At 47.2% G+C, this 19,660-nt stretch overlaps 1 protein-coding gene across 2 annotated transcripts in view; it reads left to right on the top strand.

The window, feature by feature from the left end:
- The window catches only part of cachd1 (cache domain containing 1), a 104,507-nt gene that overhangs the window by 19,659 nt on the left and 65,188 nt on the right, over window positions 1–19,660 (top strand). For both annotated transcript variants that reach the window (XM_014123422.2, XM_014123420.2), the window contains exon 2: window positions 12,103–12,165. In XM_014123422.2, the coding sequence (XP_013978897.1) occupies window positions 12,103–12,165 (63 nt within the window). The remainder of the gene's footprint in view (window positions 1–12,102; window positions 12,166–19,660) is intronic.

Raw genomic sequence — 19,660 nt, 5'->3', positions numbered from 1 at the left:
TTGGCATTTGCCAGAGAACACCAAGATTGGCAAATTCACCACTGGCGCCCTGTGCTCTTCACAGATGAAAGCAGGTTCACACTGAGCACATGTGACAGACGTGACAGAGTCTGGAGATGCCGTGGAGAACGTTCTGCTGCCTGTAACATCCTCCAGCATGACCGGTTTGGCAGTGGGTCAGTCATGGTGTGGGGTGGCATTTCTTTGGGGGGGCCGCACAGCCCTCCATGTGCTCGCCAGAGGTAGCCTGACTGCCATTAGGTACCGAGATGAGACCCTCAGACCCCTTGTGAGACCATATGCTGGTGCGGTTGGCCCTGGGTTCCTCCTAATGCAAGACAATGCTAGACCTCATGTGGCTGGAGTGTGTCAGCAGTTCCTTCAAGAGGAAGGCATTGATGCTATGGACTGGCCCGCCCGTTCCCCAGACCTGAATCCAATTGAGCACATCTGGGACATCATGTCTCGCTCCATCCACCAACGCCACGTTGCACCACAGACTGTCCAGAAGTTGGTGGATGCTTTAGTCCAGGTCTGGGAGGAGATCCCTCAGGAGATCATCCGCCACCTCATCAGGAGCATGCCCAGGCGTTGTAGGGAGGTCATACAGGCACGTGGAGGCCACACACACTACTGAGCCTCATTTTGACTTGTTTTAAGGACATTACATCAAAGTTGGATCAGCCTGTAGTGTGGTTTTCCACTTTAATTTTGAGTGTGACTCCAAATCCAGACCTCCATGGGTTGATAAATTGGATTTCCATTGATTATTTTTGTGTGATTTTGTTGTCAGCACATTCAACTATGTAAAGAAAAATGTATTTAATAAGATAATTTCTTTCATTCAGATCTAGGATGTGTTGTTTAAGTGTTCCCTTTATTCCTTTGAGCAGTATATTTACCAGTCTTATGGCTTGGGGGCAGAAGCTGTTCATGGTCTTTTTGGTTTCAATCGGTACTGCTTGCCATGCTGTAGCAGAGAGAACATTTCTGGTATAGATCTCCTGAATGGCGGGGCACTCGGTCCCGACCGCAAGGTACTGCACTGGATGCCAAGCAGTTGCCATACCAATCGGTGATGCAGCCAGTCAAGATGCTCTCAATGGTGCAGCTGTAGAACTTTCTGAATATCTGAGGGCCCTTGTCAAATCTTTTCAGCCTCCTTAGGAGGAGGCCTTGTCGTGCCCTGTTCACCACTGTGTTGGTGTGTTTGGACCATGATGGATCCTTAATGATGTGGACACAGAGGAAATTGAAGCTATACCCGCTCCACTACAGCCCGTCAACGTGAATGGGGGTGTGCTTGGCCCTCCGTTTCCTGTAGTCCACGATCCGCTCCTTTGTCATGCTGACGTTTAGGGAGAGGTCGTTGTCCTGGCACCACACTGCCTACTACCGTTGTTGTCGGAAGACTTTATGATGGTATTAAAGTCATGTGCGGCCACATAGTCCTGGGTGAACAGGGAGTACAGGAGGGGAATAAGCACGCACCCCTGTCGGCCCCTGTATTTATGGTCAGTGTGGTGGATGTGTTGCTGCCTACCCTTATCGCCTGGGGGGCGGTTGCAGATGGAGGTGTTCAGTCCCGGTGTCCTTAGCTTATTACTAAGCTTGAAGGGCACCATGGTGTTGAATGCTGAGCTATGGTCAATGAACAGCATTCTCACATAGGTGTTCCTTTTGTCCAAGTAGGAAAGGGCAGTGTGGAATGCAATAGAGATTGCGTCATCTGTCGATCTGTTGGGGCAGTTTGCGAATTGGGATGATGGTATTGATGTGAGCCATGATCAGCCTTTCAAAGCATTTCATAGCTACAGATGTGAGTGCTACGGGGTGGTAATCATTCAGACCGGTTACCTTGTCATTCTTGGGCACAGGGACTATTGTGGTCTGCTTGAAACATGTAGGTATTACAGACTGGGTCAGGTAGAGATTGAAAATGTCAGGGAAGATATATGCCAGCTGGTCAGTACATGTCCTGGAAATCCGTCTGGCCATGCGGCCTTGTGAATGTTAACCTGTTTTTAAAGGTCTTACTCACATCGGCCACGGAGAGCGTGATCACACGGGCGTCTGGAACAGCTGGTGCTCTCACGCATGTTTCAGTGTTGCTTGCCTCGAAGCGAGCATATAAGGCATTTAGCTCGTTTGCTGGGTTTCCCTTTGTAATCTGTGATACAGTAGTAGCAAGCCCTTCCACATCCAATGAGCACCAGAGCCGGTGTAGTAGGATTTGATCATAGTCCTGTATTGACGCTTTGCCTGTATGATGGTTCGTCGTTGGGCGTAGCTGGATTTCTTATAAGCGTCTGGATTAGTGTCCCACTCCTTGAAAGAGGCAGCTCTAGCCTTTTAACTCAGTGTGGATGTTGCCTGTAATCCATGGCTTTTAGTTGGGATATGTACGTACGGTCCCTGTGGGGACGATGTCATCGATGCACATATTAATGAAGCCGATGACTGATGTGGTAAACTCCTCAATACCATCAAATGAGTCCGAACATATTCCAGTCTGCAACAAAACATTACTGTTACTTAGCATCCACTTCATTGGACCACTTCTCTATTGAGCGCATCACTGGTACTTCCTGTTTTCAGTTTTTGCTTGTAAAGATCGGGAGGATAGAGTTATAAACAGATTTGCCAAATGGAGGGCGAGGGAAAAGCTTTGTATGCGTCTCTGTGTGTAAAGGTGATCTAGAGTTTTTCACCTGTAGTTACACGGGTGACATGCTGGAAGAAATGAGGTAAAACGGACTTTTCCTGCATTAGTCACCGGCCACTAGGAGCACCGCTTCTGGATGGCAATTTTGTTGTTTGCTTGTGGCCCTATACAGCTTGTTGAGTGCGGTTTTAGTGTATTCTTAGTGCCAGCATCGGTTAGTGGTAGTAAATACACAGTTACGAAAAATGATAGATAAACTCTCTTAGTACATAGTATGGTCTACAGCTTATCATTAGGTACTCCGGTGAGCAGAACCTCAAGACTTCCTTAATGAACAGTGAACCTTTTTTGTGGGATACACATGAGGCAATTCTAGGTCTTTTGGCATATTTTGGTTAAACTATCCCAAATTCAATGGAATTGCAACCCTCTGCATGCACAGTGCATTCTTCCATCACATGTACAGCTGATTCTCAAGATCTTGCACACTAATGAGATGCTATTGAGTCCACACTACTACACTGTCTGAGCCAAGGACTACATGCTTTCTGGCTAGTTTTGATTACAATACTGGATGGGGTGAATATATTTTATATGACACACAATTTGTTTGTTAACTAGTAAATAGTAGCCTACAACAAAGTTTGTTCAAGTAATTTCTAACTTGTTAACAATTTCGGCGGGTTAGTTTTTACTACCATGTGGGTTTTAGCTTGCTTGAGCCTGCTAACTGAGGAGTGTTAATTCACCTGTTTTCATGCATGTTTAATTTTAAAACATTTGTCTTACAAAGGAGTTGTTTATTCTAACTGCTTAACTATTTATCTGTACATGGAATTGTATTTATTTTTTTAAATCATTTTTTCTAATCTTTACACGAAAATGCCACGGGCACTATCTGATGTATGGAGACATTTCACTGCAGCTAATGTAGAAGGAAAAGCTGTGTACATTTGCAAATACTGTGCCAAATCATATGTGAAGAATGCAACAAAGATGCAGAATCATCTGGCCAAGTGCATAAAGTTCCCTCAGCGCTCACAACAAGCAACCTCTGAGGTGAAAATGATGAATCAGACACCTTATCGATAGCAACAGCTCATGGTCCTCCTGGAATCAGAAGTTTTTTTGACTCAATGGAGAAACGTAGTCAGAGAAATGCTGATGAATGTCTTGCTTGAGCTCTGTATGCAACTGGTTCACCTCTGATGCTCACAGGCAATGTGTATTAGAAGAGATTTCTGACTGTTCTTCACCCAGCATACACCCCTCCAACCAGACATGGTTTATCTACTCATTTGCTGTATGCAGAGTTCAACAGAGTTCAAGTGAAGGTCAAGCAAATCATAGAGAAAGCAGACTGTATTGCTATCATCTCTGATGTGTGGTCAAATGTTCTTGGGCAAGGAATAATTCTACACCCCTCAACCAGTATTCTACAAGAGCACAGACAAGGGACAACAGACACACCGGTCTCTACATTGCAGATGAGCTGAAGGCAGTCATCAATGACCTTGGACCACAGAAGGTATTTGCACTGGTGACAGACAATGCTGCGAACATGAAGGCTGCTTGGTCTAAAGTGGAGGAGTCCTACCCTCACATCACACCCATTGGCTGTGCTGGTCATGCATTGAATCTGCTCCTCAAGGTCATCATGGCACTGAAAACAATGGATACACTCTACAAGAGAGCCAAGGAAATGGTTAGGTATGTAAAGGGTCATCAAGTTATAGCAGGAATCTACCTCACCAAGCAAAGTGAGAAGAATAAGAGCACCACATTGAAGCTGCCCAGCAACACCCTTTTGCGTGGTGTTGTCATCATGTTTGACAGTCTCCTGGAGGGGAAGGAGTCTCTCCAAGAAATGGCCATATCACAGTCTGCCGATATGGACAGCCCCATCAAAAGGATCCTCCTGGATAATGTATTTTGAGAGAGAGTGGTAAGCAGCCTGAAACTCCTGAAACCTATAGCAGTAGTCATTGTACGGATTGAGGGAGACAATGCCATCCTGTCTGATGTTCAGACTCTGCTTGCACTGCCCTGCCCACTGACCAATGCAGGGGTTAAAAAATTGATGGCCATCCGGGCCATTTTGAGGCCTTTTGAACCTGACAACGAGTCATGCTCAACAAGGTTGGAAAGTGACAGTGAAGATGAGGCCTCAGAGTCTGATGTTCAAGAGGTGGACATTGAGGAGGTCCAGGGAGAAGACATGGAAGCCAACCAAAGCTTTAGTTTCTAGACTATCATTTTACAGATGTATGTTGAAAATGTTTTTGGGAGATGCGATGGATCATTGGGGATCATTCAATATTCCCTTTCTTTTGTTGTTCAGTGAAATCATCCCATGTGGAGAGTCACCTCATTTAATTAAAGATCAATTCGTAAATAAATAGTTTTTTTTTTTCCTATTGGAAGGATTTAGTCATTTGCAATTATGTCTACTTATGATAAGGTAAAAGGTTTGTTTCTGTCTCCATATGATATGGTAAATATATCCAATGCAACAAACAACATTTTAAATGGTATTAATAATAATTTGCATATATTTTCATTAATTCCCATATATTCCCATTTTGGGGAATATTCAGAGTTTCCACCTCCTGAATTTTCCTCAAAATGTACAACCCTCAGTAAAGGGTTATGGAAGTATTCCATTGGTTTATATACAGTCTTGTCCCATCGCTGCAACTCCAGTACGGACTCGGGAGAGTCGAAGGTCGAGAGACGTGCGTCCTCTGAAACATGACCCTGCCAAGCCACACTGCTCGCTTAACCCGGAAGCCAGCCGCACCAATGTGTCGGAGGAAACACCGTACACCTGGCGACCGTGTCAGCGTGCATGCGCCCGGCCTGCCACAGGAGTTGCTAGAGCGTGATGGGACAAGGACTTCCCGACTGGGCTAACCTGGACGATGCTGGGCCAATTGTACTCTGCCTCATGGGTCTCCCGGTCTCGGCCGGCTGCGACACCGCCCGGATCGAACCCGGATCTGTAGTGATGCCTCTAGCACTGCGATGCAGTGCCTTAGACCGCTGCGCCACTCGGGAGGCAGGATTCCAGTTGTTAAGCAATTCAGTTTTTCTCCATTCCTGAAGACTTAGGTGTTATTCGCCTCATTAGAACAATCCCCATATCTTGAAAGAACTTGTGGATCTGAATTTACATTAGATAATTTTCATTTGAAATTCAGTTGTCACTAAATTAAAGATGAGAAAAAGATAATAGTACAGTTTGCCTTGAGGATAATCATTTTTTCTTGTTGATTGAATCCTTTTTTCTGGTTTAAATGATTTTTCCTTGTACACATTATTTCTCAGTTGGACACTACCATAAGCATGTGTAGCTGCAGAGAGATGTGGAGAGAGAGTTTGTAATAAAACACCGGCCTCCACTGTTGTCATTGTTCTTACCCATCCTCTCTCTCTCCATCCATCCCCCTCTCTCCCTCACATGTGGAAAGCATTATATCCTGTCTGCTGGAGCATAGCAGTGAGGGTAGTAGCAAACTGTGGATCTGGGAGGCAGGGACAGGTCTGGGATCAGTGTAGGGGATCTCCTCTGTGCTGGGTGACTAGGGCCTCGCCCGTTTGCACAAAAAGGGGTTTGTTATTAAAGAACCGCACACTCCGACAGGCCTTTCTCCCTCGACGAGGGGGAGGCAGGGGGAAGGGTTCACCAAAGTAGAGAGGTGGTCTAGTCGGCTGTTATTTTAGGTTTTGATGCCTGAGCCCTCTTTTGTTTAGGTTTTTGGGTACCTTGCATTTGCTGTCCTCGTCTTCTCTTGCTCTCTCTCTAGGGGAAGAGCTAACCTCCAGTCCTCCATAATTTGCCATGCATGGGTATGATGTAGCTTAGTTATGTTTTTGCTGTTTATTGTATTTTAATGAGGCATTTTATTGATTTGGGATTGCCTGCCTGGGATTGCTATTCAATGCATTCTCCATTCTACCGCTCTTCCTGTTGTGGATTTAACATAGTGGTTTATAAGGCTATCTCCATGTTGAGAAGCCATCATGTGTCGAGTCAGAGTGGAGTGAGTGGATCTTTGTGTCTGAGGCCTTGATATGGCGTGGTACGTTTTTATGGGGCTTCAATGTTTAGGCCATGCCACCAACGAGTTACCGTAGCAACGGACTTGAATCATTACACTAGCAGACCTGCTGTTGCGGGACCTCAGTGTTTCTGTACATGGCTCTGTTTTTAAAGAACCTAAATGGCGCTTTAGATTTGAATGTTCCAATAAACAGACCGTCTCCTCTTGTGGTCGAGTCAGAATACCATGACAACTGAGGCATAGTTTCATCAGTACAGAAACAAATGTGGAACTAATTGCATGTGTACTTTCACACTCTCTGCACACACACACATGCGCACGCACAGACAGACAGACAGACAGACACACACAGACAGAGACAGACAGACACACACAGACAGACACACACAGACAGAGACAGACAGACAGACAGACAGACAGACAGACAGACAGACGGGTGTACACAAACACACAGGAAACCGCGCACACACACTGTCCTGAGAGCCTCTCAATGAAGGGAGAGGAGGTGTAGATTTACCGATGTGGCCTGAGGGTTCAGTTCGTTAGTAAGATTAACCTAATTAAATTCTCTCTGTGTCTGGTTCTAAATACAGCAGCCATTGGCTGACAGGCAGGGATCCCAAGCTATTTCATTAGACAACCGTCTCTCTGTGTTGCTGAATTGAAATGGAGAAGTATTAATTAGCTAGCGTTTGTTTCTCTGAGGTTATTTAATGTGCCATTGTGGATAGAGGTATTAATATGGATCGTTTCTTCCTCAAGCTTGCATTACTGCCAACATATCAGCAAATCACATTTTATTTGTCACATGAGCTGTCACATGCGTGTTATGGATTGGTTGGGTAGAGTTTAGATTTGAAGTCTGGTTGTTGGTGTGTTGCTGAGGGAAAGGCATCTCTTTTAGTGTGTGTTTTTGGGGGAGATGCAATTTCTATTTGTTGCTAAAAACAGAGTTGTGTTCCCCGTCAGAAAAATTGAAGAAGGAATGGGGGGTGGGGGACCTCACATCAGAGGCAGAGCTAGGATGCCTCACTCTTGGCTCCAGCCCTTTGTAGTCCAATGAGCGGAGCAGCTCTGAGAGTGGGGAGGGAAGGAGGGGAGTGCCGCGCCGCAGTGTACCTGCAGCAGGATGCAGCAGCTCCCTCCACCCATCTCAGCTTCCTAAAGCCCGTCTGTCCTTTCATCTGCTGCTGTTTGTACCCTGCTTGGCTCCTGTCTCTCCTGCCAGCCCCTGAGCTCCCACGCACTCTAACCCCTCCCCCACTCCGCAGAGCACACGTGAAAAATATACTCACATATATATATATATATATATATATGTGTGTGTGTGTGTGTGTGTGTGTGTGTGTGTGTGTGTGTGTGTGTATACACACACACACACACACACACACACACACACACACACACACACACACACACACACACACACACACACACACACACACACACACACACATTCATTCATGTGTGATATGGAGGAACTTGATGCACCACACCTAAGCAATGCGTCCATTTTTCCATCACCCTTTCAGGTGCCAGACAGTGGCCGGGTCCGAATACCCATACTAGCGGACTAAATGGTATGCGAAATAATAACATTGTATAGTATGTGACATTTTGAAAATAGTACTCCAAATGCGCCATCCAATGCACACTTGCGTTAACTCCCGCCATTCATTCATTTTGGTACAGCGCGTCTGATTATCAGCTGTTGTCAAACACACCAATTCTACTCGATCAAACGCCAAAATGATTATGCAGTTTTAAGTATGTGGTTTGCTAGTATGGTATTCAGACTCGAGCAGAGGGTGGTGCAGTCAGCCCAACGCAGCACAAGGGCACGCTTCAGGACATCCACAGCACCTGGTGTCCCTTCAGCCTCCTGAGCCACGGCCTGTTCATCCTGCTACCATCTAGAAGGTGTAGACAGTACAGGGGGATCAAAGCTGAGACTGAGAGACTGTTAAACAGCTTCTATCTCCAGGCCATCGGACTGTTAAACTGTCATCACTAGCCGGCCTCCACCCAGTGTCTCCAGTATCTCAGAAACGGCTGCCCTCCTGGGCTTTTCACCTACAATAGTGTGTAGGGTTTACAGAGAATGGTGCGACAAACAAAAAACATCCAGGCAGCGGCATTCCTGTGAGTGAAAACAGCTGGTTGATGAGAGGTCGAAGGAAAAGTGGGCTCCAGTGGACACACCATCACCAACACTGGACAACTGAGAAGTGGAAAAACTCTGCCTGGTCCGACAAATCCCGGTTCTGTTGCGTCATGCTGATGGCAGAGTCAGGAATTGATGTAAGCAGCATGAGTCCATGGACCCATCCTGCCTGGTGACAACGGTACAGGCTGGTGACGGTGCTGTAATGATGTGGGAAATGTTTTCCTGGCACACTTTAGGTCCCTTGATACCAATTGAGCAACAAACATTGCAGAATCCATGCATCAAATAATTAAGTCTGTTTTTGAGGCAAAGGGCCACTCCCTCTCTCACCAGTCCAATCCAAAATGACTGTGGCTCAAGGCTCCGGACTGAATTTAGGTTTATTCCCCCCACCTCAACCTCCCTTCACCTCACACCCATCTAATGAAAACGATTTGTAGTCTGTGTCTGTTCCCCATCCCCAGTCTGATTGATTTGAGAGGAATCTCTATTTTCTGGCTGTGTTGTCAGCTGTTTTTACACTGGAAGTTCCTGTTTTAAAGAGCTGCTCCTTTAAGAAGAAAGTCGCTTGAAAAGAAAATGGGTTCTTTGGTGGTTTACTGCATCTCAGAGAAGACCAGGCTAGAGAGACACTAAGAGAAGACCCGGCTAGAGAGACGCTAAGAGAAGACCCGGCTAGAGAGACACTAAGAGAAGACCCGGCTAGAGAGACACTAAGAGAAGACCCGGCTAGAGAGACACTAAGAGAAGACCCGGCTAGAGAGACACTAAGAGAAGACCCGGCTAGAGAGACACTAAGAGAAGACCAGGCTAGAGAGACACTAAGAGAAGACCAGGCTAGAGAGACACTAAGAGAAGACCAGGCTAGAGAGACACTAAGACAACGTAGTTATTTGTTGTCCTTGTGATTTATGATTGTCAAGTGCATTCTGGTGAATGAGGCCGTACGGGTGGCTTTGGTCATTCAAGAGCCCACCCTAAGCTTTGATAAGTTTAAGAGGAAAATAATAAAATAGCTACCTATATACAACTTTGTTCCATTCATTTGTTTATACTTCAACTAGCTTCAAGTATGAAACCATACCCTGGTAGGATCCTGAGGTGTGGGTGTGCCTGCAGTCTCTCCCTCTGGGTCAGGGGAGCCAGGGTGAGCCGTATTGGATTCCAGTTGGAGGCATTCCTCCCTGCCCAGGTCTGTGAAAGCCACCGCGCCACGTCCAACAACAAACAAACAGCCTGCACTAATACATGCTGTACCATCTCTGGGTTGGCTTTCAGTTTTCCAAGTAACGCTGTGGGTAAAATGTGCAGCATGTTGGCTGTGTGTCTGTTTGTTTCCCATGATTAACTAACACATACCTGTCAATGTGGACCTGAGCCTACCTCTTTAACTTCAGTAGAGAATGAAACCATCTCAGAAAGGCCTCTAATCTTTACCTGATCCCCCTGACAGACAGCTTTCCAGGGTTTACTTCTCTGTTTAGGAACCCAGGAACCAAGGTCAGCGTGACAAGTCTCCTCTTGATTGTGGGAGGTCCCATGAATCACGCAATAAAATGGAGTGAACTCCGGGTTAGTGAGGCAGGCAGAGTGAGGCATGCTGGGTAGTTGGTGCCCATCTGCTCTGGAATGTGTCCTACAGGACAGGTGTGTGAGTGTGCATGTGGAACATGGCAGTAGAGAAGCTTAAAGACCTGACACATTAAGTCAACATTTATTTAACATGTTTTACCTGGCACTAACTGCTGAGCCAGGTGTGTGTGTGCACGAGCGTAAAGCACACCAGTGCAAGTGTTAAAGGATTTTGTGTTAGTGTTTAAGGTCATACAAGGACCTCTGTTATTCTCCCTGCCATGTTGGTAGTTTAATGCAGTAGAATATGGGTGTTATTCTCCCTGCCATGTTGGTAGTTTAATGCAGTAGAATATGGGTGTTATTCTCCCTGCCATGTTGGTAGTTTAATGCAGTAGAATATGGGTGTTATTCTCCCTGCCATGTTGGTAGTTTAATGCAGTAGAATATGGGTGTTATTCTCCCTGCCATGTTGGTAGTTTAATGCAGTAGAATATGGGTGTGACCGAAACCTTTAAAGCCACTCCACTTGGCCACAAAGACAACATATTTTTTTTCAAGCTAATTTCTTACAATTCTACACATTTTGACATGGGTGGAGAGAAACATTTACACTTGTAAAGCTAGTTCCTGCAATTCTATATGTTTTGTCTACACATATTGTCATGGGGCAACAAAAAATAAAACAATTTTAAAGCAAATTCTCTGCAATTTTACACATTATACCATGGCTAATGCCATTTTCTTCTGCTGAGTGACCCCAACATAACTATATCAATGGGCCCCATGCCATGACATGTTTACAATCTTACATTCTCCCTGACTGTCTAGTTTATATTTTGGTGATACTTAGTTTTCAAAGATGATCTCATTTAAATATATACTTCATATGTGGTTTTAGCCGTTTACTTTTACACTGAAATCTTTTTACTAGCCCGCCGCTGCTTGTATTCATTTAGGGGAAACACTTGGTTTATGCTTGTGCTTTATGATTTGTACAATATGATGTGTATCATATGTTGCCTACGACCCAAAGTTTTGAATGGGTTCAGGTGGTTTTGCAGTCAGTCAGCTTGTAGGCAGTATTTGACCAAAGTTGAAAGCACTAGTAAATGTTTCTAAGATGGCCGGACTGATCTATTAGAGAGTAAATGCGCCTGTAACCAATTATCTTCAATGGACAGGAGCAGGCAGGTCTGATTTCTGAAGGCATAACACAATCTTATTACTGTAATTGACTTCACTTAGTAGCAATAGTATAATTCCAGGAAATGGTCCATTTACCAGTGAAATAACTCCACCAAGGTCTTTACTTTGGAGGGGACCTAGGAGGGCATGGAGTTATTCTCTCATTCTTTTCATTTCCATTTAAACGTAAAGGCAAAGGCAGAGAAGCGTTGAAGGGTGTAGTAAAGTAAATAACACGACCTAATAAGACCTTGTCAACAAATGACTGGTAATGAAGCGAGACATTCACGTCACAGCAAAAGAAAACCTCTGAAATTAAGCAATCAGAATAAATCCATGTGTATTTGCATCGGTATGAAGAGAGTTGGGCCTTGTGTGATTTAGTTTTAAGCAGCAAGTCTTTCTACAGCATACTAACCCTGTTTCTCTCCTCTCTCTCTCTGCAGAGAATCTTCAACTCATTTGTGTACACAGAAAAGACCTCAAACAGAGAGACCGAGGTACAGCAGGTGAGTCACTCTGGGTGCTCCTTCCTGTGTGTGTGCATAGGATGTGCGTTTTTGATTGTCTGTGCTGCAGTAAACACACACAACAATCATCAGAGGGAAAAAGGGCTTATTAAAATTCTACAGCTGCCGCCTCATCAGCTTCTAAGTTCTGTTTTCCTCTCCTCCACGCTATCCTCTCCTATATCCTCTCTTCCACTCTATCCCCTCCACTATCCTCTCCTATATCCTCTCCTCCACGCTATCCTCTCATCTATCCCCTCCACTATCCTCTCCTATATCCTCTCCTCCACGCTATCCTCTCATCTATCCCCTCCACTATCCTCTCCTATATCCTCTCCTCCACGCTATCCTCTCCTCTATCCCCTCCACTATCCTCTCCTATATCCTCTCTTCCACTCTATCCTCTCCTCTATCCTCTCCTATATCCTCTCTTCCACTCTATCCTCTCCTCTATCCCCTCCACTATCCTCTCCTATATCCTCTCCTCCACTCTATCCCCTACACTATCCTCTCCTATATCCTCTCCTCCACTCTATCCTCTATCCCCTCCACTATCCTCTCCTATATCCTCTCTTCCACTCTATCCCCTCCACTATCCTCTCCTATATCCTCTCCTCCACGCTATCCTCTCCTCTATCCCCTCCACTATCCTCTCCTATATCCTCTCCTCCACTCTATCCTCTCCTCTATCCCCTCCACTATCCTCTCCTATATCCTCTCCTCCACTCTATCCTCTATCCCCTCCACTATCCTCTCCTATATCCTCTCTTCCACTCTATCCTCTATCCCCTCCACTATCCTCTCCTATATCCTCTCTTCCACTCTATCCTCTCCTCTATCCCCTCCACTATCCTCTCCTATATCCTCTCCTCCACTCTATCCTCTCCTCTATCCCCTCCACTATCCTCTCCTATATCCTCTCCTCCACGCTATCCTCTCCTCTATCCCCTCCACTATCCTCTCCTATATCCTCTCCTCCACGCTATCCTCTCCTATATCCTCTCCTCCACGCTATCCTCTCATCTATCCTCTCCTATATCCTCTCCTCCACGCTATCCTCTCATCTATCCCCATCCACTATCCTCTCCTATATCCTCTCTTCCACTCTATCCTCTCCTCTATCCCCTCCACTATCCTCTCCTATATCCTCTCATATATCCTCTCTTCCACTCTATCCTCTCCTCTATCCCCTCCACTATCCTCTCCTATATCCTCTCTTCCACTCTATCCTCTCCTCTATCCCCTCCACTATCCTCTCCTATATCCTCTCCTCCACTCTATCCTCTCCTCTATCCCCTCCACTATCCTCTCCTATATCCTCTCCTCCACTCTATCCTCTCCTCTATCCCCTCCACTATCCTCTCCTATATCCTCTCCTCCACTCTATCCCCTACACTATCCCCTCCTATATCCTCTCCTATATCCTCTCCTCCACTCTATCCTCTCCTCTATCCCCTCCACTATCCTCTCCTATATCCTCTCCTCCACTCTATCCTCTCCTCTATCCCCTCCACTATCCTCTCCTATATCCTCTCCTCCACTCTATCCTCTATCCCCTCCACTATCCTCTCCTATATCCTCTCTTCCACTCTATCCTCTATCCCCTCCACTATCCTCTCCTATATCCTCTCTTCCACTCTATCCTCTCCTCTATCCCCTCCACTATCCTCTCCTATATCCTCTCTTCCACTCTATCCTCTCCTCTATCCCCTCCACTATCCTCTCCTATATCCTCTCTTCCACTCTATCCTCTCCTCTATCCCCTCCACTATCCTCTCCTATATCCTCTCTTCCACTCTATCCTCTCCTCTATCCCCTCCACTATCCTCTCCTATATCCTCTCTTCCACTCTATCCTCTCCTCTATCCCCTCCACTATCCTCTCCTATATCCTCTCTTCCACTCTATCCTCTCATCTATCCCCTCCACTATCCTCTCATATATCCTCTCCTCTACACTATCCCCTCCTATATCCTCTCCTATATCATCTCCTCCACTCTATCCCCTCCACTATCCTCTCCTATATCCTCTCTTCCACTCTATCCTCTCCTCTATCCCCTCCACTATCCTCTCCTATATCCTCTCTTCCACTCTATCCTCTCATCTATCCCCTCCACTATCCTCTCATATATCCTCTCCTCTACACTATCCCCTCCTATATCCTCTCCTATATCATCTCCTCCACTCTATCCCCTCCACTATCCTCTCCTATATCCTCTCCTCCACTCTATCATCTCCTCTATCCCCTCCACTATCTTCTTCTATATCCTCTCCTCCACTCTATCCCCTACACTATCCCCTCCTATATCCTCTCCTATATCCTCTCCTCCACTCTATCCTCTCCTCTATCCCCTCCACTATCCTCTCCTATATCCTCTCCTCCACTCTATACTCTCATCTATCCCCTACACTATCCCCTCCTCTATCCTCTCCTCTATCCTCTCCTATATCCTCTCCTCCACTCTATCCCCTCCTATATCCTCTCCTATATCCTCTCCTCCACTCTATCCCCTCCTATATCCCTCTCCTATATCCTCTCCTCCACTCTATCCTCTCCACTATCCTCTCCTATATCCTCTCCTATATCCTCTCCCCTCCTCTACCCCCTCCTCTATCCTCTCCTATATCCTCTCCTCCACTCTATCCCCTCCACTATCCCCTCCTATATCCTATCCTCCACTCTATCCTCCACTCTATCCTCCACTCTATCCCTCCCCACTATCCCCTCCACTATCCCCTCCACTATCCCCTCCACTATCCCCTCCACTCTATCCCCTCCACTCTATCCCCTCCACTCTATCCCCTCCACTCTATCCCCTCCACTCTATCCCCTCCACTCTATCCCCTCCACTCTATCCTCTCATCTATCCTCTCCACTATCCCCTCCTATATCTTCTCCTCCACTCTATCCCCTCCACTATCTTCTCATCTATCCTCTCATCTATCCTCTCATCTATCCTCTCATCTATCCTCTCATCTATCCTCTCATCTATCCTCTCATCTATCCTCTCATCTATCCTCTCATCTATCCTCTCCACTATCCCCTCCACTATCCCCTCTTATATCTTCTCCTCCACTCTATCCCCTCCACTATCCCCTCCACTATCCTCTCCTATATCCTCCCCCCCACTATCCTCTCCTATATCCTCTCCTCCATTCCATTGTCTCCTAACTGTGCAGTAAGGCTTCCCTCTGAGAAGGTGATGCTGAAATGAAACCTTGTCTCTCTCTACCTGAACTGTAATGCAGTATTAGAGTGAATACATGTCATTTCATCTCCACTCTCCCATGGTTGGTAATAAAGAGGCAACATTAGACTCCTAGCTAGATCTGTTAAAACAAGTGAATGTAATTCAACTTTATTTCTCCCTTCAGGAGCTATTAAGAAAGGTGAAGCCCACTGCCCAGCCAGCTCAGTGTGTTACTCTGGCCCCGGGCACTGTGAGCAGAGCTAATGAGCTGGCACTGTGTAGAGTAGTAGTAACTACAGCAGTCTGCTTACTGCCCGTGCCCATTCCTGCGCTGCAGTGCTCTGTGATGTTTTCACTGTTTAGTTTGAAAGACTGGCAGTTTCCATTTCCACTGGCTCAGTATAATACAGTACAGTAGTTGGCCCTGGATCACTTTAATCAATAAGTCATTTTATCTTTTCCCCCCTCTGTTTCTCCCCACAGCTACTGCTGTCATTCATCTGATCCATGGTCATTAGTTTAGTACCTGGTAATGCCCATAGGCTGTATAGGTACTACCACTCCTTCTGTGTGGAGATAGAAAACAGTAGGCTTTGATGCCCACATTTGTTTCCAGTATGTTGATATTTAGAAGGTTCCAGTCACCATGGTAACACGGCCTGCCAGTCGATACAGTACCTCAGTTGATAATAGTTTCTCTCCTGTCCGTTTGGAGGTCGGCTGGAGATTTAAATAATGCATTTTATGGTGCTGTTAGAATTCATCAAATATATACAGTAGTGTCTCTGTAGAAATTGCTCGCCCCTAAATGCATGGGTACACCGGTGGTGTTTGCCGGCCGAGAGTACTTGGCACCTCTGAACAGAGTACTTGGCACCTCTGAACAGAGTACTTGGCACCTCTGAACAGAGTACTTGGCACCTCTGAACAGAGTACTTGGCACCTCTGAACAGAGTACTTGGCACCTCTGAACAGAGTACTTGGCACCTCTGAACAGAGTGCTGGATGCAATTTGCATACCAAGTGCAAACCAATTCTATATGTAGAAACCAATTCTATATGTAGAAACTGACAAACGCCTACCGGCAATGGTCCCTAAAACACACTGCACCGAACGAATGGCAGATCAACGTTCAGTGCAGTGTGTGCAGTCCCCAAGCCTCAGGCCAATTAAGCATTACCAAGACCAGACTTGGCATCGCTGGCATGATTCTCCCTGGGTAGGAGGGAGATGGCATGTTGGCACCATGGCAGCCAAACGGCACCAATTAGAGCCGAATCCACAGTGGGGAGGAACCCAAAGACAAAAGACTGACAGAGATGGGCAGGGAGAAGGAGCCTGGCTTTGAGACTGGCACCCTGGCTCCTCTTAACTATCCTCTCCTCTACCTCTCATTACCCAGCTTACATAGGAGCAGGGAGAGGAGAGGAGAGCGGGACATCTGTCACCAAGTAATGACATGGGCTGGCCCACTCCTCTTGTCCCAGAACGATGGGTAACAGTGTAATGAACAGGACTGTAGATGGTTGTTTGGTTTAAGTGGTGTTTTTACAGGATACACCAGGATATCTTCTGTCTCTCCTCTGGGGAGATGAGATGGAGTCTGCTGTTTGCTCCTCTGGGGAGATGAGATGGAGTCTGCTGTTTGCTCCCCTGGGGAGATGAGATGGAGTCTGCTGTTTGCTCCTTTGGGGAGATGAGATGGAGTCTGCTGTTTGCTCCTCTGGGGAGATGAGATGGAGTCTGCTGTTTGCTCCCCTGGGGAGATGAGATGGAGTCTGCTGTTTGCTCCTTTGGGGAGATGAGATGGAGTCTGCTGTTTGCTCCTCTGGGGAGATGAGATGGAGTCTGCTGTTTGCTCCCCTGGGGAGATGAGATGGAGTCTGCTGTTTGCTCCTTTGGGGAGATGAGATGGAGTCTGCTGTTTGCTCCTTTGGGGAGATGAGATGGAGTCTGCTGTTTGCTCCTTTGGGGAGATGAGATGGAGTCTGCTGTTTGCTCCCCTGGGGAGATGAGATGGAGTCTGCTGTTTGCTCCTTTGGGGAGATGAGATGGAGTCTGCTGTTTGCTCCTCTGGGGAGATGAGATGGAGTCTGCTGTTTGCTCCCCTGGGGAGATGAGATGGAGTCTGCTGTTTGCTCCTCTGGGGAGATGAGATGGAGTCTGCTGTTTGCTCCTCTGGGGAGATGAGATGGAGTCTGCTGTTTGCTCCCCTGGGGAGATGAGATGGAGTCTGCTGTTTGCTCCCCTGGGGAGATGAGATGGAGTCTGCTGTTTGCTCCTCTGGGGAGATGAGATGGAGTCTGCTGTTTGCTCCCCTGGGGAGATGAGATGGAGTCTGCTGTTTGCTCCTTTGGGGAGATGAGATGGAGTCTGCTGTTTGCTCCTTTGGGGAGATGAGATGGAGTCTGCTGTTTGCTCCTTTGGGGAGATGAGATGGAGTCTGCTGTTTGCTCCCCTGGGGAGATGAGATGGAGTCTGCTGTTTGCTCCTTTGGGGAGATGAGATGGAGTCTGCTGTTTGCTCCTCTGGGGAGATGAGATGGAGTCTGCTGTTTGCTCCCCTGGGGAGATGAGATGGAGTCTGCTGTTTGCTCCTCTGGGGAGATGAGATGGAGTCTGCTGTTTGCTCCTCTGGGGAGATGAGATGGAGTCTGCTGTTTGCTCCCCTGGGGAGATGAGATGGAGTCTGCTGTTTGCTCCCCTGGGGAGATGAGATGGAGTCTGCTGTTTGCTCCTCTGGGGAGATGAGATGGAGTCTGCTGTTTGCTCCCCTGGGGAGATGAGATGGAGTCTGCTGTTTGCTCCCCTGGGGAGATGAGATGGAGTCTGCTGTTTGCTCCCCTGGGGAGATGAGATGGAGTCTGCTGTTTGCTCCCCTGGGGAGATGAGATGGAGTCTGCTGTTTGCTCCTTTGGGGAGATGAGATGGAGTCTGCTGTTTGCTCCCCTGGGGAGATGAGATGGAGTCTGCTGTTTGCTCCTTTGGGGAAATAGAATCAGCAGAGAGAGACAACGGCAGACAATGGGCAGCTAGCCTATGGTCAAAAGCTGCCTATAGATGGATGTATAGTTGTCTCTGGGGTCTCTCTGTCTGTCTCTGGGGTCTCTCTGTCTGTCTCTGGGGTCTCTCTGTCTGTCTCTGGGGTCTCTCTGTGTGTGTCTGTCTCTGGGGTCTCTCTGTGTGTGTCTGTCTCTGGGGTCTCTCTGTGTGTGTCTGTCTCTGGGGTCTCTCTGTGTGTGTCTGTGTCTCTGGGGTCTCTCTGTGTGTCTGTCTCTGGGGTCTCTCTGTGTGTGTCTGTCTCTGGGGTCTCTCTGTGTGTGTCTGTCTCTGGGGTCTCTCTGTGTGTGTCTGTCTCTGGGGTCTCTCTGTGTGTGTCTGTCTCTGGGGTCTCTCTGTGTGTGTCTGTCTCTGGGGTCTCTCTGTGTGTGTCTGTCTCTGGGGTCTCTCTGTGTGTGTCTGTCTCTGGGGTCTCTCTGTGTGTGTCTGTGTCTCTGGGGTCTCTCTGGGTGTGTCTCTGGGGTCTCTCTGGGTGTGTCTCTGGGGTGTCTCAGACCACTGAGACACACCACCTAACAGTGACATTTAAAGTAAAGGCCAGCTAGAGCTAATGGAAGGGCTTCTCTGTTTCTGTTCAGCTCTATGGAATGACCTTGATGGGCTGGTTATTTAGTAACATTCACCCAGTCTGGTGTTGATCCGGGTCATAGCTCTCCTCCCTAACCCAGCTGTATTCTAGCCATAACCACACTGAACCAGAACAACACAATACAGCTGCATGGTCAGAGACCGGCTGGCAAGAGCTACAGCAACCACAGAGCCCAACCTGTGTCATAGTGAAGGGGATTTGTGGGTAAAGAGAGGGTGGGAGGTCAGGGGAGTGAGTGGTGAGGCCTGGTAGGCGGGTGGGTGACTGGGATTTGTGGGTAAAGAGAGGGTGGGAGGTCAGGGGAGTGAGTGGTGAGGCCTGGTAGGCGGGTGGGTGACTGGGATTTGTGGGTAAAGAGAGGGTGGGAGGTCAGGGGAGTGAGTGGTGAGGCCTGGTAGGTGGGTGGGTGACTGGGATTTGTGGGTAAAGAGAGGGTGGGAGGTCAGGGAGGAAATGGTGCTTTTGGCAATGGAAAATAGTAAGACCCTAAACCTGTGCTTTGCAGTTCTTGAGTTTCTAGTTTCTCTGCAGTCATTAATGGGTATTTCTCTATTTACCCCCATTGTGGTACACACTTACACACACACACACACACACACACACACACACACACACACACACACACACACACACACACACACACACACACACACACA

This window comes from Salmo salar, chromosome ssa10, assembly GCF_905237065.1.
Source record: "Salmo salar chromosome ssa10, Ssal_v3.1, whole genome shotgun sequence".
Taxonomy (NCBI): domain Eukaryota; kingdom Metazoa; phylum Chordata; class Actinopteri; order Salmoniformes; family Salmonidae; genus Salmo; species Salmo salar.
The sequence above is the reverse complement of the archived record's forward strand: the minus strand, read 5'-3'. Positions and strand labels throughout refer to the sequence as shown.